General features: G+C 37.8%; 1 protein-coding gene across 10 annotated transcripts in view; it reads right to left on the minus strand.

The window, feature by feature from the left end:
* The window catches only part of PTPRQ (protein tyrosine phosphatase, receptor type Q), a 296165-nt gene that overhangs the window by 169245 nt on the left and 108625 nt on the right, over nt 1–18295 (minus strand). For all 10 annotated transcript variants that reach the window (XM_027543274.1, XM_027543276.1, XM_027543277.1 and 7 more), the window contains 3 exons: nt 14698–14880; nt 14247–14348; nt 1390–1510 (listed from right to left, as the gene is read on the minus strand). In XM_027543274.1, coding sequence (XP_027399075.1) covers nt 1390–1510; nt 14247–14348; nt 14698–14880 — 406 coding nt within the window. The remainder of the gene's footprint in view (nt 1–1389; nt 1511–14246; nt 14349–14697; nt 14881–18295) is intronic.

An 18295-nucleotide genomic window follows, 5' to 3' on the forward strand; every position in this document is an offset into this window, starting at 1 on the left:
ATAACTCTCCTCTGTCTCTCCATCTGTGGCAACACTCACCTTCTCTATGGTTTTCAAAACATATGCGTTTCCTCACAGAGCCTATGCACTTGATATTCCTTCCTCCTGCAGATCCTGACCTGACAAGAAGCTCCTTCTCGTTCAGATCACAAGTAAAGGCCATCTATTCTTTTGGCCTTTTCTTTGGCCATATATTCTTTTGGAAGCATCCTATCAAAAGTAACCCTCTTTCCCCTGATTCCTTCTCTTTTGTTTATTTATGGGTATATAACCCAATTATCTCTTTAGAATGTAAGCTCCTTGAGGGCAGGGGTCTTATGTGTGTCTTGTTCACAGGTACAGAGCTCCTCTATCAATGTTACTGAATGAAGAAATGAAACCCTGAACTGATAAATGGAGTCGGGTAATAGAGGGGAATGGTTACCTTGTCTCACTGCTCTCCTCCCATTATCATCCCTCATGCCACTCCTAATTTTGCCAAAGCAAAGGGACTTGGAATCAGGCAATGAAGAATACAGGAAGGGTAATCCTAAGGAGCAGTATGCAAAGGGTTTAAAGAGGGACTGGGGTGGGGGGAAGTCTTCATTTAGGAAAGAGAAGAGTAGACTTCTTAAAAACATCATACGTAGCCTTTCACTCAATGCTGGACCTTCTGAGTAAGAAATATAAAAGAAATGTCTATATAAAGCATTATGTAAATTGCATTTTCAAAGTTGAAATATTTAACACATTAGGAAATATGTTATATCACTTGTGAATCCTTTTACCAGGATTTATAGTAGATCAAAGTGAGGCTTCTAATCTATTGAGTTTCCATGAAGCAATATATTAATACCATGTTGTTAATCGATGAGAAGCACTATAGGATTATGTCTTTTTTCACAACTGACTCATAAATAGGCAAGTAGGGTAAAGGTGATCAGTAAAAAATAAATACACTGCTTACATTTCAATGGACAATTGACCTTAAATAATAGAGTTCTGGAGAAATATCTTTTAGTTAAATTTTAGTTTAAAATATTCTGCTCAAGGAAACTTAAAAGGAGAGTGGCATAGAGAATACTGGAGTAATATTCTAAGCTTTTCACATATAATTACAGTTGGAGTCACATGAGCAGTCCATGATGCTGAAGAGCAGGATTCTAATGTAATTATACATAATACATTTATTTTGTTTTGATTACAAAATTCACATTATTTGACTATGCTTGGACCTCCACATAATATGGGAAAAAGTTGTTTCTTAATAAAAGCATATAAACTAGCCTATTAATAATCAGATTTCTAATGTAGCTTCACAATCTGAAATTTTAAAACTGCATTCCTATTATGTTACAGATTAATACTTGTTCTCAGAACTATTTCCAGAAAAGAAAAAAAAATTCTTACCAGACATAAACTGTGTAATAGAGGATAATTCCATTTGGCTCCAGGGGTGGTTGCCATGACAACTTCACCATGACACCAGACAACTGTTTTACAGAGAAGTCTTGTGGGGGAGAATCAGGAGCTGAAAAGTTAGGGTATAAGATAATGAATTAATATTTTATTAAACATACATAAGAAGCAGCTAAAATAGAAATGCACAAAATTTTTATTTTGAACTTTCTGGTAAATGAATTGGGTACAGGGCCTTTCTCCATGGGCTGGAGAGGCTGTTTACTTTCAAAATGAGATGATAAAAGATTTTGCATGGTGGTGTTAGAACATCTGTTTCTGTGATTCAATGGAAAAAAATATTTCATGAGAAAAAAAGAGCAAGGGTTATGACACTGTGATTCACCTACCATTCAAGGACATCTTGGTAAATTATCATCCTCTAATAAAAATAAAACTACTGGGGTGAGTAAATATACAATAAAAGAGCTCCCCAAACAATAAAAAGAATCAGGGGGAAAAAATCACACATCCAAGAAGTGGTAAAGTGATAAGCATAGCATTGTGAAAGCAACTGACCGACCTCACAATGAAAACTATACTCCTCAATTTCATGTGTGTCATTAAACTGCAAAATAGCATCAAAATCTGTTCACTAAATCTTCAAAATTGAATGGTTGACAAAGGAAATGCCAATGTAGCACATAAACAAGTATATAGACATTTTAGGGTCTATTTCTAATTGTGCTATCATAGTGTAAGGATTCAAATATTTCAGCCATTCTGCATTAAAAAAATACATTAAACACTAAAAAATACTGTAAACTAATTATCAAGTATATATTTCAACTTAGATAAAACATTTAGAATGCAAGTTCTCAGTTGCTACATAATAGCAGAGTAATATTTTAAAATATTAACACTTTTTGCATGTAAAGGGGTATAAATTACTACAATTTTGATCACTGTTTTAGTTATACATGGAAACTGAACTCACACCTAGTAGAATTCTGAGGATTAGTTCAGATTTCTTTAAACAGTTTTAATTTATAGACTAGTATTGTGCAGATCACTTTTTTCCAGTGATTTGAAGATGCTGCTTGAATTATTATTATATTTTCCTTCTAACTTTTGGGATAATCGCAACTATAGTGCATGTGTACACATACATGTGTGTTTTGATATTGTTTGATATTGTTATTCTGATAATAACAATTCTTCAAAAAAGAGTTTATTGAGCAGAGAAAAGCTTTATGAAATAAGTTCCACAAAATAACAGTAGCAGCTGTATTTATATTTTCCGTTGATATTCTCACTGGCACCACAATAAAAATGCTATCAAACCTGATTATCACAGAATCCATATATCACATTGGAGGTGTTTGTTTCCCAAGATATGAATTACCTCTAACTGAGGAAATTCTTTCATTTGTGAAAACAAAAAACTGTGATATTTTTCTAAATATCACTGCAAAACTTTTGTTTATTATTGGGAAAAAAGAATTTTAATCAAAACTAGCACTTATACAGAACACTGTATGTTGTAACTAAGCATTTCTCTTTGATAATATGCTTTATGCTTTAGGATGTTTAAGTGGAATATCAGCTCTTGGTGTTTTATATTTAATCTTCAATATATTCTTGAGTAGTTTCTTTTTTATGTCAAACTTTTTATTACTAAAAAAGTGTGATTAAATGCCTTTTTAAGTAAAATACTGCATATCTACTATATCAGACAAAGTTTAAACCATTTTAACATTTGTCAAAATTACTTTTACACTCTTCAGAAATAGCTCAGTTGGTGAAGAATCTGCCTGCAATGCAGGAGACCCCGGTTCAATTCCTGGGTTGGGAAGATATGCTGGAGAAGGGATAGGCTATCCACTCCAGTATTCTTGGGCTTCCCTTGTGGCTCAGCTGTTAAAGAATCTGCCTGCAATGTGGGAGACCTGGGTTCAAACACTGGGTTAGGAAGATTCCCTGGAAAAGGGACAGGCTACCCACTCCAGTATTCTGGTCTGGAGAATACCATGGAAAGTTGGACACAACTGAGTGACTTTCACTTTCACTTCAGAACTGCAGTTTTAAAAAGTGAAATTGGAAAAACTAGAATAAATAAATGCAATGTCTTTTGCAATCTATCCAACTCATCATGACAGAGATATGAGTATAGATAAGAAGGGTCTTCATAAGGCTTTTACTTTCTCTGCTTGGCATGATCATTCCTATCCCTAACCCTCCCTCTACTCATCTTGCTTCAGGTCAGAGCTTAAACATAACTTAATCTGCTACATTTTCCTGGACACTCAGAGTAGCTAAAATTCTTATTTTTGTCCTGATGAACACTTCTACCAGTAATTATAATTATCAAAATTATTTGTCTACATATTTGTCAAATTTAGATCTCTTCTAAAGAAGATAAGGAGTTCCTAATACCCAACAAAAAGCAAAACTTCTGAGGCCTTTATCCATTTTAGGTTTGCTGTAATTTTTCTATAAGGGGGTTTTGTTCTTTACCCTGTTTGTTAGCAATTATGTCAATGACTGAGCCAAGGACTTAGATGGATGTTTACCATAACTTCATATTTTGAATAGCCCAGGTATAATTTGAAACTATTGACATGAGCAGTAATAAACTCTGACTGCTCAAAATAATAACATATGTTGTCTACTGGTCTAGGTTCCTTCAGAAACAACCTCAAATTCTTACTACATGGGCTATTTAGATTAGACATTAAGAAGTGGGTACTGTATCTAGTAGGGCATTGCTAAAATGATCTAGTACATCTTTCTGAGACATTATCTAAGACAGAAGACGATCTAACCTTCTACCCTAGCCTTTAACCACTGTCCCATGGGGAAAATTCATTTATTTGGTAAATTTTCACTTTGAGAGCAAGAAAAATCTAATTATGAAAAAATGAAAATTTGGACAGGTAAGTTCTGCTGAAGAAACAAGCATAGGAAGCAGAGGCAATAACTAAGGAAGACTAACCCATGAGAAGACAGAAACTGGGGCGCCTGGTGAATGACTGTAATCTGAACATCCATAAAGCACAGTTCAATGGGAAGATGGGGAAAGCTTGAGAGGGTGAAAAAAGATATTCTACGAACACATGTTACATCCAGAACTCCTCCTCCTGGCAATGGGACTGACTTTTGCAGAAGAAGAAGAATATTCTCAAAATATACAATGTAGAAAACATAAAAGGCAACTCCAAATCCAAAATGCATCTCTCAAAAGTAATTTTCTTTTTAGCATGATAATATGCCTACAACTTGGTGAAGTAGCATTGTAAAGTGGTCTCAATAGTAAAGTTGGTTTTATCCAAGTGAGGAAAGGTGAGCTTAAAAGTTGAAAATGAAGGCTATTAACATTCAGGAATAGCATCTTGGCAAATTATGGAGAGAAGTCTGGTAAATAGCCTGAACTCATTAGCAAGCTAATCTTAATAACATAAAAAAATGCTACAGGCCCTTCCTGATCCCAACACCTTGTTTCGGATTCATTGACTTATTGTGTGGCGAGCAGAACGAGCTTGGACTCTGTAAAGGTCTCCCTGGGCATGAAATGACACATGTATGTAATATACCTGGCTCAGGATGAAGGTTATGAGTTCTGTTCTCCTGGGATGTTTTTGCTTTTAAAAGCAACAGATTAAAAAGCAACTTAAGGAGAGAACAAGATGGCGGAGGAGTAGGTGGACGTGGAGTACAACTCTCTCCATGGATACATCAGGAACACACGGTCAGACACAGAAGTCCATGTAGAACACCAGCAGAGAGCGGACAGGAGTACCCGACCAGTGGAAAAAAACATATAGAACCATGCAAAACTTGGTAGGGAGAAGGAACTAGGGGGAAAAGCAGGAGTGTGAGAAGGACTGGATCTACCCTCAGCTGGTGGGGGAACTGAAGACAGGGTCCAATCCCCACAGCAGGACAACTGTCTGAGTCAGAGGAGAAACATTTAAGGCTGAGAGTGAAACAGCTGATCTGTGGCAGCCATACACCCCTTATAGGAATGCTGGTCTCCTGGAAGGCACAGCGGCTGGGAGTTGGAGTTTAGGGACTGTGGAGCAATCCCAGGACGAGGGCTGCTGTTGACTGCAGAGAGACGGATCGAGGGGATGTGAGGGAGAAGACCGTGGTGGGAAATGTCTGTGGAGGAAAGCCAGGCAGCTTTGGAAGCAAAGCAATACTGCTGAGTCACATGTAGGAGGTGGAGTCATCACCATGGCCTCTCCCCCCACACAACAGCATCAGCAGCTGAACAATAGAGAGGCTGGCCCATCAAACGCCTGATCCCCTGAACTATGGAGTAGGACCCCACCAAGTGTGCTCCTTTAAGTGCCTGATGCACTGATCTACAGAGTAGGACCCCAGCCAGGGGGGCCTCTCTATGTGCCCGGCACGTCTAACAACAGAGAAGGACCCCAGGCAAGGGAACCCTCCAAGTGCCTGAACAGGTGGAGGTACGGAGAAACACTGACCAAAGAGGCCTTCTGATCACCGGCTACAAGAAGCTTGAAAAAAGATGCTGACAGGGCCATAACTCCTGCAGCAGAGGCAGTCTGTGTCCCTGCACACGTGGCATCACCTGGGTCCCTGCAAGCCAAGCAGCTGCACCACCTTCACACTCAACTCTCACTTGGGCAAAGCTGCCACAGGCAAAAAAAGAGTCTTGCCTCTATGCACACAGGGTTGCTTCATTCATGTCCGACGCTTTGCAACACTGTAGGCTGTGGCCTGCCAGGCTCTTCTGTCAGAGAGGGGGTTCTCCAGGCAGGAAAACTGGAGCGTATTGGCCAATACTGGTTGCCATACCCTTCTAGAGCACTGTATTCCCTGCTGCCTTAGCCGCCAACCCCCTGAGTATCTGGTGCTGCCAGAGCCCCTGCGACCCAAGCAGCTGCACCACCTCCACACCTGGCCCTCACGGGGCAAACCCAAGCTCTCCAGGAAAGCCTCAGGAGCTAAACCCTTGTAGACGACCCACATGTAGAGGTGGAAATAAAACCACAATTGAAACCCAGGGGCAGTGTGGCTAAGGAAGAAGACCCAAAACGTTCCCAACAGCTATACAAGGTGCAGACTAAATCCACATGGTCAACTGGCAAACTCTGTGTCTACGGAATATATAAAAGGTCACTGAGAGCTCCCACAAAAGAAAACACGCTAGCTCTGATAGCTGTGGACACTGGAGGCAAGAACACACAGAAGTCGGACCAGATTAGAATCTGAGCTGCCCCCATAGCAAGTCCAGAGATCAGCACAGTATTGGAGGGCATCCTAGGGAGGTAAGATGAACTGTGACTCCCAGCGAGGTGAAGGACTCTGACAGCAGTGACTCAAGAAAAGCATTTATTATTCTTATGTTTTGACTTGTTCTGTAGATTCTTTTGGAATTTTTCTTTTTTTTTTCCTCCCCCCCCCCCCCGTTGTAGTTGTTGATTTTATTGGCAATATGAAATCTAATTAAGCTTTTGAGCTTTTTTTTTTCTTCTCAGACACATTTTTTAGTTGTTATAAACCTCTGCCCCTACATTGGGCTTTTGCAGTTCTGTGGAATTTTTTTCTCTTTTTTAATTTTAATTTTTAATTTTTTAAACCTATTTTATTTTTTCTACATTTATTCCTTTGTTTGCTTTTTCTACTGTTCTTTTCCCCTTGCAGTTAATCTTTAATGTATACAAATCTTTATCTATCTCTATTTAACTTTTCATATCTATTCTTTCTTTCCTTTCCTCTCATATTTGTTAGTTTTATTTTCATTGCTTTATTCCTCAATTGGCACCTTGCTTTAGTTTTGTTTTCCAGTTTGTGCTTCAGTTAGTTTTGTTCTGGTAGATATAACTTTTGCTTTCATTTGTTCGCCAGGTCAATCTATTGTACTTTATTTTTGTTGGACTGTTTTGATTTTGCTTATGGGTATATATGTATATGTGTATATTCAGTCACACTTCTTATTGTTGTTATAAACTTCTGCCTCCACGTTGGACTTTTGCAGTTCTATGGAATTTTTCTTTTTTCTTTCTTCTTCTTTTTTATAATTTTAATTTTTAATTTTTTAAACCTATTTTTTCTACATTTCTTTCTTTGTTTGCCTTTCCTACTGCTCTTTTCCCCTTGCAGTTAATCTTTAATGTATATAAATCTTCTTTATGTCCCTCTATTTAACTTTGCATATCTATTCTTTCTTTTCTTTCTTTCCTTTCCTCTCAACATATTTGTTAGTTTTGTTTTCATTGCTTTATTCCCCACTTGACACCTTGCTTTAGTTTTGTTTTCCAGTTTGTGCTTTAGTTAGTTTTGTTCTTAACAGGTAAATATAATTTTTTATTTCCTTTGTTCGCTGGGTCAATCTACTATTTGACTTGGGTTTATGTGTATATTCCATTATTTTAAGTATTATTTGGCTGATTTTGTAACTGTCATTTTCCTGGGGTTCACTTTGGTTTCTCATTTTTGGATATTTGTTTTAATCTCACTTAATGCCATAACAAACCACTTGTGGGATCTTCGTTCCTGACCAGAGATCAAGCCCTGAGCCTTTGGAGTGGGAGCACTGACTCCAAGACCCTAGACTACCAGAGAACTAACCCTGCTGCTGCTGCTAAGTTGCTTCAGTCGTGTCCGACTCTGTGTGACCCCATAGACAGCAGCCCACCAGGCTCCCCCGTCCCTGGGATTTTCCAGGCAAGAACACTGGAGTGGGTTGCCATTTCCTTCAATGCATGCAAGTGAAAAGTGAAAGTGAAGTCGCTCAGTTGTGTCCAACTCTTAGCGACCCCATGGACTGCAGCCCACCAGGGTCCTCCGTCCATGGGATTTTCCAGGCAAGAGTACTGGAGTGGGGTGCCATTGCCTTCTCCGGAACTAACCCTAAGGAGTATCAAATAGTGAGAACTCACACAAAGGAAACCACTTGAATACAAGACCCGGCATTACCCAACCACCAGTAGCACCCTGTGCAGGGCACCTCATCTAAAGGACAAACAAAACAAAAATACAAACCCAATCATTAGAAGACAGGATTACCACCTCACTCAGCCTTGCCCACCAGAGGAAAAACAAACAAACAAACAAAATCTCAGCACAAATCTCACCCTACACAAACCACTGGACCAACCTTGGGAGGGCAGAAACCAAAAGGAAGAAAGAAGTCAACCTTGAAGACTGGGAAAAGGAGACCTCAAACACAAAAAGTTAAAAAAAATAATGAAAAGGCAGAGAAATACTACACAAATGAAGGAACAAACTAGAAACACAGAAGTCCAAATAAAGAGGAAATAGACAAACTACCTGAAAAAGAATTCAGAATAATTATAGTAAGATGATCAAAAACTCTGAAAATAAAATGTGGAAAATGCAAGAATCAATTAACAAAGACCTAGAAGAATTAAAGAATAAACATACAGAGACAAACAACACAATTACTGAAATTAAAAATACTCTAGAAGGAATCAACAGCAGAATATCTGAAGCAGAAGAACGAATCAGTGAACTGGAAGATAAAATGTTGGAAATAACTTCTAAAGAGCAGGACAAAGTAAAAAGAATGAAAAGGACTGAGGATAGCCCAGAGACCTCTGGGAGTATATCAAATGCACCAACTTTCAAACTACAGGGGTCCCAGAAGAAGAGAAAAAGAAAGGATATGGAAAAATTTTGAAGAGATTATAGTTGAAAGTTTCCTCAACATGGAAAAGGAAATAGTCACTCAAGTCCAAGAGGCACATACAGGATAAACCCAAGGAGAAACACGCCAAGACACATACTAATCAAACTAACAAAGACTAAATACAAAGAAAGAATATTAAAAGCAGCAAGGGAGAAGCAACAAGTAACATACAAAGGAAACCCAATATGCTTAACAGCTGATCTTTCAGCAGAAACTCTGCAGGCCAGAAGGGAATAGCAGGATATATTTAGAGTACTGAAAGGGAAAAATCTACCCAGCAAGGATCTCATTCAAAATTGATGGAAATATAAAAAGCTTTTCAGACAAGCAAGAGAATTCACTACCACCAAACCAGGTTTACAACAAATGTTAAAGGGACCTATATAGTCAAGAAGTACAAGAGAAGAAAAAAGATCTACAAAATCAACTCCAAACAAGAAAATGGCAATAGGAACATATATATCAATAATTACTTTAAATGTAAATGGATTAATGCTCCAACAAAAAGACACAGACTGGCTGAATGGATTTAAAAACAAGACCCATATATATGAACTGTCTACAAGAAACCCACTTCAGACCTAAAGACACATAGAGACTGAAAGTGAGAGGATGGAAAAATATATTCCATGCAAATGGGAAGCAAAAGAAAGCTGGAGTAGCAATCCTCATATCAGACAAAATAGATCTTAAAATAAAGAATATTACAAGAGATAAGGAAGGACACTACATAATGATCAAGGGATCAGTCCAAGAGGAAGACATAAAAATTGTAAATATCTATGCACCCAATACAGAAGCACCTCAATACATAAGACAAACTCTGACAGACATAAAAGGAGAAATTGACAGCAACACAATGATAGTAGGAGACTTAAACACCCCACTCACACCAATGGACAGATCATCAAAACAGAAAGTTAATAAGGAAACACAAGTCTTAAATGATACATTAGATGAGATGGATCTGATTGATATCTTCAGGGCATTCCATCCAAATGCAGAAGAATACACCTTCTCAAGTGCACATGGACTATTCCCCAAGATAGACCACATCTTGGGTCATAAATCAAACCTCAATAAATTTAAGAAAATTGAAATCGTTATTTAAGAAAATTGAAATCGTTATCAAGCATCTTCTCCAACCACAACGCTATGAGACTAGATATCAATTACAAGAAAAAAAGTGTAAGAAACACAAACACGTGGAGATTAAACAAGACATTTCAACACATAATCACCAACAGGTTACTGAAGAAATCAAAAAATTTCTAGAAACAAATGACGATGAAAACATGACAACTCAAAACCTATGGGATGCAGCAAAAGCAGTTCTAAGAGGATGTTTATAGCAATACAATCCCACCTCAAGAAACAAGAAAAACATAGAACAGACAACCTAACTTTACAGCTAAAACAACCGGAAAAAGAAGAACCACAACAAAAATTTAATAGGAGGAAAGAGAAATTTATTTCTGAGCAGAAATAAACGAAAATGAAATGAAAGAAACAATAGTAAAGATAAATAAAAATAAAGGCTGGTTCTTTGAAAAGATAAACAAAATTGACAAACCTCTAGCCAGACTCATCAAGAAAAGAGAGAAGAATCAACAAAATTAGAAATGAAAAAGAAGAGGTTACCACAGACAACGCAGAAATACAAAGGATTATAAGAGACTATTATGAACATCTATAAGGCAATAAAATGGATAACCTGGAAGAAATGGACAGATTCTTAGAAAAGTTCAATATTCCAAGATTGAACCAGGAAGAAGAAATTATGAGCAATCCAATTACAAGCACTGAAATTGAAGCTGTGATCCAAAATCTCTGAAAAAACAAGCCCAGGACCAGATGGCTTAACAGGAGACTTCTATCAAACATTCAGAGAAGAGCTAATGCCTATCCTTTTAAAACTCTCTCAAAAAATAGCAGAGGGAGCAACACTACCAAATTCATTCTACAAGGCCACCATCACCCTGATACCAAACCCAGACAAAGACAACACAAAAAAAGAAAACTACAGGTCAATATCACTGATGAACATAGATGCAAAAATCCTCAACAAAATTTTAGCAAAGAGAATTCAGCAACGCATCAAAAAGCTCATACACCATGATCAAGTTGGGTTTATTCCAGGGATGCAAGAATTCTTCAATATATGCAAATCAATGTGATACACCATATTAACAAATTGAAAGAGAAAAATCATATAGTAATCTCAATAGATGCAGAAAAAGTCTTTGACAAAATTCAGCACTCATTTATTATTAAAACTCTTCAAAAATGTGCATAGAAGGAACCTACCTCAACATAGTAAAGGCCATAAATGATAAGCCTACAGCAAGCATTATTCTCAATGGCGAAAAACCAAAAGCATTCCCTCTAAGATCAGGAACAAGACAAGGGTGTCCGCTTGCACCACTATTATTCAACATAGTTTTGGAAGTCCTAGCTACAGCACTCAGAAAAGAAAAAGAAATAAAAAGAATCCAGATCGGAAAAGAAGAAGTACAGCTCTCACTGTTTGCGGATGACATGATACTATACATAGAAAACCCTAAAGATAGTATTAGAAAATTACTAGAGCTATTCATTGAATTTGGCAAAGTTGCAGGATACAAAATCAATACACAGAAATCGCTTGCATTTCGATACACTAACATTGAAAAATAAGGCAGAGAAATTAAGGAATCAAGAACCTTCACCATTGCAACAAGAAGAATTAAATATGTAGGAATAAACTTATCTAAGGAGAAAAAAGAAATGTACACAGAAAATTATAAGACACTAATGAAAGAAACCAAAGATGATGTAAACAGATGGAGAGATATTCCATGTTCCTGGGTAGGAAGAATCAATACTGTGAAAATAACTACACTACCAAACACAATCTACAGATTCAATGCAATCCCTATCAAATTATCAATGGCATTTTTCATAGAACTAGAACAAAAATTTTCACAATTCATATGGAAACACAAAAGACCCCAAATAGCCAAAGCAGTCTTGAGAAAGAAGAATCAAGCTGAGGTAATCAACCTTCCTGACTTCAGGTTATACTACAAAGCTACAGTCATGAAGACAGTGCGGCACTGATACAAAAACAGAAATACAGACCAATGGAACAAGATAGAAAGCCCAGAAATAAACCCATGACCTATGGGTACCTTATTTTTGACAAAGGGGGCAAGAATATACAATGTGGCAAAGACAGCCTCTTCGATAAATGATGCTGGGAAAACTGGACAGTTACATGTAAAAGAATGAAATAGAACACTTCCTAACACCATACACAAAGATAAACTCAAAATAGATGAAAAACCTAAATGTAAGACCAGAAACTATAAAACTCTTAGAGGAAAACATAAGCAGAACACTCAACAACATAAATCAAAGCAAGATCCTCTATATACCTGTGGCAGATTCATTTCGATATTTGGCAAAATTAATACAATATTGTAAAGTCTAAAAATAAAATAAAATTTAAAAAAAAAAAAAAACAAAAGTAAACAAGTGAGACCTGATAAAAAGGAAACTATAAGCAAGGTGAAAAGACAACCCTAAGCATAGGAGAAAATAACAGCAAATGAAACAGCTGACAAAGGATTAATTTCCAAAATATACAAGCAGCTCATACAACTCAATGCCAGAAAAACAACCAACCCAATCAAAAAGTGGGGAAAAGACCTAAACAGACTTTTCTCCAAAGAAAACATATGAAACAAACACACAAACATGGCTAACAAACACATGAAAAGATACTTAGCACCACTCATTATTAGAGAAATGCAAATCAAAACTACAAACTACAAAATCAACTCACACTGGTCAGAATGGCCATTATCAAAAAGTCTACAAACAATAAATGCTGGAGAGGGTGTGGAGAAAAGGGAACGCTCTTGCACTGCTGGTGGGAATGTAAATTGATACAGCCAGTATGGAAGATGGTACAAGGTTCCTTTAAAAACTAGGAATAAAACCACCATATGACCCAGCAATCCCATTCCTGGGCATACACCCTGAGGAAACCAAAACTGAGAAAGACACAAGTATCCCATTGTTCCTTGCAGCACTATTTACAATAACTAGAACATGGAGGCAGCCTAGATTTCCATCGACAGATGACTGGATAAAGAAGTTGTGGTATATATTATTCAGCCATAAAAAGGAATGCATTTGAGTTAGTTCTGATGAAGTGGATGAACCTAGAACCTATTATACAGAGAGAAATGAGTCAGATAGAGAAAGGTAAATATTCTAACACGTATATATGGAATTTAGAAGAATGGTACTGACGAACTTATTTACAGGGCAGCAATGGAGAAACAGACAGAGAATAGACTTATGGCCATGGGGAGAGGGGAGCAGAGGGTGGGATGTATGGAGAGAGTAACACGGAAACTTACATTACCACATGTAAAATAGATAGCCAACGGGAGTTGGCTGTATGGCTCAGGAAACTCAAAGGGGCTCTGTATCAACCTAGAGGGTGGGATGGGGATGGAGATGGGAGGGAGGTTCAAAAGGGAGGGGATATCTGTATACTTATGGCTGATTCATGTTGAGGTTTGACAGAAAACGACAACATTCTGTAAAGCAATTATCCTGCAATAAAAAATAAATTTTAAAAATGCTGAAGGTTGACATAACAGAATCTACTACAAAACTTATTAAATGTCTATTCTTATGAATGTTAAAAGTGAAAAATGTGGTCATAACATACCCAGATTGATGTTCAAGCTATGTGCACCAAAAATTTTAGCCTTAAAAATTCCCATGGGAAAAAAATTACTGATTTTTTCACAGAGTATGAATGAGTTAAGAATAAAAAAATGCATTTTACACCTGATGTTACTGAACATAAATATGACTTTGCAAGCTTCTTTTAAACCATGACAATGAAATATCAATATAAAGCTGATGCAGCACATAAATTGGAGAAGGAAATGGCAACCCACTCCAGTGTTCTTGCCTGGAGAATCCCAGGGATGGCGGAGCCTGGTGGGCTGCCGTCTATGGGGTCGCACAGAGTCGGACACGACTGAAGCGACTTAGCAGGAGTAGCAGCACATACATGCTACTCAAGGCAAGGAGAATTCTTATACTATATCTTCATTTTATATACATGTTTTTTGAAACGTGACAGATTAAAAATTTATCAAGTCTTCACTGCTATATTTACCATCTTCTTCAGTAAGCACATTTACGGGTGCACTCCGAATTCCTTCACCTTTGAGGGTACTAGCTGACACCTCAATTGTATACTGCGTGTACTTCTTCAGTCCTAAATAGAAATAAGATAGATAAGACTTACAAAATAACCTTTAATTATATGCAGGAAAAAAAACTATGAAATGTTTCTTCACAACCTTCCAAAAGTAAAAACTAAGTGAAAATGTAGTTCTTGGAACAGTAACTCCTATTATGAAGACAGAACAATGTAGAAAAATGTGGAAAAGAACTGAGTCTTCTTTCACGTGATCTGCAATAAACTCCTACCTTATTGAACCAAAGAGCCGGAACTGTCACACTCTGTATAAAACTAACTACACTTCTCACTTACAACAACAAGCTGATGATTTGTGGTCACTCGGTCAAAACAAACATAAATATCCAACATTATATTTTTTTACCTTTAATATTCTGGACCAAAGAAGTTGTATTTATCGTTCTTTCCTCATTTCCATTACTTTTCATTAGATAAATCGTATATTTTTGTATAATTCCATTGGGACTACTTGGAGGGAAGAATGACAGCTCAATCTCTCCAGAGGAAATATTTTTGTAAGTAATATTTTCTGGTGCACTATCAGGCACTAAAAAAAAAAAATTATATATACAGCATAAACAATTCTATGCTAATAATGTATTCTGCTGATGTTTTCACCCCAAAGGTCTAGGATACACACACATATACACACTTGTCAAGTCACTTCAGTCATGTCTTACTCTTTGTGGCCCAGGGACTGTAGCCCACCAGGCTCCTCTGTCCAAGGGGATACTCCAGGCAAGAATACTAGAGTTGGTAGCCATGCCCTCCTCCAGGGGATCTTCCCAACCCAGGGATCGAACCTGCATCTCCTGTGGCTCCTGCATTTCAGGGGGATTCTTACCACTGACCCAGCAGGAAAGCCCCCCCCACCCCCCCACACACACATCAGAAGTTTCACTAGAATGCAATTATAATAAATATCCTAAATGTAGAAAAATATGGGTATATTATAGCACTTGCAACTGTGCAAGAAAATTTTCATCTCAAAGAAAATTCATACTACAACTCTACAGAATAAAGTTTATTGAATGTTGCTGCTGCTGCTGCTGCTGCTAAGTCGCTTCAGTCGTGTCCGACTCTATGCAACTCCATAGACGGCAGCCCACCAGGCTCCCCCGTCCCTGGGATTCTCCAGGCAAGAACACTGGAGTGGGTTGCCATTTCCTCCTCCAGTGCATGAAAGTGAAAAGTGAAAGTGAAGTCGCTCAGCCGTGTCCGACTCTTAGCGACCCCATGGACTGCAGCCTACCAGGCTCCTCTGTCCATGGGGTTTTCCAGGCAAGAGTACTGGAGTGGGTTGCCATTGCTTTCTCGTATTTTTTATCAAAATACTTGAGACTATACTAAACTGTCTTACTGAGCAGAACATGCAGATACAGTGGTCCCATGGTACATGCAGGGAAATGGTTCCAGGGCCCCCATGCCCCCACCCCTTTCATGGATACCAAGCTCCAAGGATGCTCAAGTCCCTTATATATAATTGCACAGTATTTGCATAGAACCTAACAACATCCTCCTGTATACTTTAAATCGTCTCTAGATTATTTATAATACCTAATACAATGGATTAGGTAAATAATTGTAAATACAATGGAAATGCTATGTAAATAGTTGCCTGCCAGCATGCAGGAAATTTAAGTTTTGCTTTTTAGAACATTTTTTCTGCAACTTTTTTTCAAATACTTTCAATGAACAATTGGTTGAATCTGTGGATTCAGGGCCCCCAGGTACAGGCTAACTGTACAAGAAGGAGAACTTGAAAACACTTAAAAATTGATCTGTCTTTCATTAATAACAACATATAAATGGTTAATAGATTAGTTTTGATATACAATATGATCTATGACAAGGCAAGGATCCTCTGCTAGATAAAAGGAAAGGATATAATAACCTGGTAACAAAACAGTCTCCTAAGGATGTGTGTGCTTAGTCACTCGTTCTTGTCCGACTCTTTGTGACCTCCTAAACCGTAGCCTGCCAGGCTTCTCTGTTCATGGGATTTTCCGGGCAAGAATACTGGATGGATTGCCATTTTCTTCTCTAGGAGATCTACATGACCCAGGGATCAAACCTGCATTTCTTGTTTCTCTTGCATTGCAGGTGGTTTCTTTACCCATTGAGCCCTCAGGGAAGCCCAAGGATACAATTTATCAATAAATAAAATACCAGTTTCCTGTATCTATTAATGCTTTTATTATATTGAATGTAATGAACACAAAATGGTTCTCTACATATAATCAACTATTAATATTACATGTGGGATTCCAAGTCTAGAAAACTGGATATTGGAAAAGCTACACTAAATGAATGATCATTATAATTAAAAGAAGTAAAACTTTACATAAAAATTAACCTTTTTCTTGTAAGGAATTGCAGAGCTGGCAAAGAAGTAAGAAATCTATGGTGGACCAAAAACAAACACAAAAAACAAACAAACAAACAAACAAAAGTAAAAATAGGAGTCCTGATATGCTGGAACTAAAGCCTGCTCTGACTTACAGGGTAATGGTCAATCCTGGTGACTTTGAGTTTCTGTATTAACTGCTGTGTGGAGAGCCAGAAAAAGAAGATAAAACCCTGGGCCAGAAGAAGGGTAAAAAATATCCCTGCATCAAGTTTTGAATCCCCAAAGAATGCAATTTCAACAAGACCCATGACACAGGCCAATTCTGGGGCACTTTGAATTCTTCAGAAGAGTTGAAGAGAACCTGAGCGGTTCTTCCTAGACTTGTGCAATGTGGTATGTTCTCTCTCACAGAACAAGGAGTGAGAAGGAAACCTACCAAGAAAAAGAGGACAGAAAAGTAACTTTTTTCCTCTTACCATGCCTCTGGATGAGAGGTGGAATAGGAAAAAAGAAAAAAAAAAAACTATGCATTGTTGGAACTGTAAGCCTATCCCTATGAGCATACGTGGCTCAAATCCATGGAACATATATAATCACTTACAACCAACATGGAACAATGGACTGATTCAAAATTGGGAACAGAGTATGTCAAAGTTGTATAGTGTCACCCTGCTTATTTAACCTAGATGCAGAGTACATTGTGTGAGATGCTGGGCTGGATGAACACAAGCTGGAACCAAGACTGCAAGGAGAAATATTAATAATCTCAGATAGCCATTTGACACCACCCTAATGGCAGAAAGCAAAGAAGAATTAAAGATACTCTTGATGAAGGTGAAAGAAGAGAGTGAAAAAGCTGGCTTACAACTCGGCATTCAAAATATGAAGATCATGGCATCTGGTCCCATCACTTCATGGCAAATAGATGGGGAAACAATGGAAACAGTGATAGACTTTATTTTCTTGGGCTCCAAAATCACTGCGGACGGTGACTGCAGCCATGAAATGGAAAGATGCTTGGTTTTTGGAAGAAAAGTTATGACAAATCTAGACAGCATATTAAAAAGCAGAGACATTACTTTGCCGACAAACATCTATATAGTCAAAGCTATGGTTTTTCCAATAGTCGTGTATAGGTGCGAGAGCTATACAATAAAAAAGGATGGTGGTGGGATTTAGCTTCTAGGTCATGTCTGATTCTTGCGACCCCATGGACTGTAGCCTGCCAGGTTCCTCTGTCCATGGGATTCTCCGGGCAAGAATACTGGAGGGGCTTGCCATTTCCTTCTTCAGGGGATCTTCCTGACCCAGGAATCAAACCCAGGTCTCCTGCATTGCAGGAGATTCTTTACCTACTGCAGACTGTTTACATTTACCATTGCAGACGCTTTACCAACTAAGCTACAAGTGAAGACCAAGAAAGGATGAGGGCCAAAAAATTGAGGCCTTCAAACTGAAGTGCTGGAAGAGACTCTTGAGAGTCCCTTGGACAGCGAGGAGATCGAACCAGTAAATTGCAAAGGAAATCAACCCTGAATATTCTTTTTTTTAAATTTTATTTTATTTCACTTTACAATATTGTATTGGTTTTGCCATATATCAAAATGAATCT

Source organism: Bos indicus x Bos taurus, chromosome 5 (genome assembly GCF_003369695.1).
Source record: "Bos indicus x Bos taurus breed Angus x Brahman F1 hybrid chromosome 5, Bos_hybrid_MaternalHap_v2.0, whole genome shotgun sequence".
Classification (NCBI taxonomy): domain Eukaryota; kingdom Metazoa; phylum Chordata; class Mammalia; order Artiodactyla; family Bovidae; genus Bos; species Bos indicus x Bos taurus.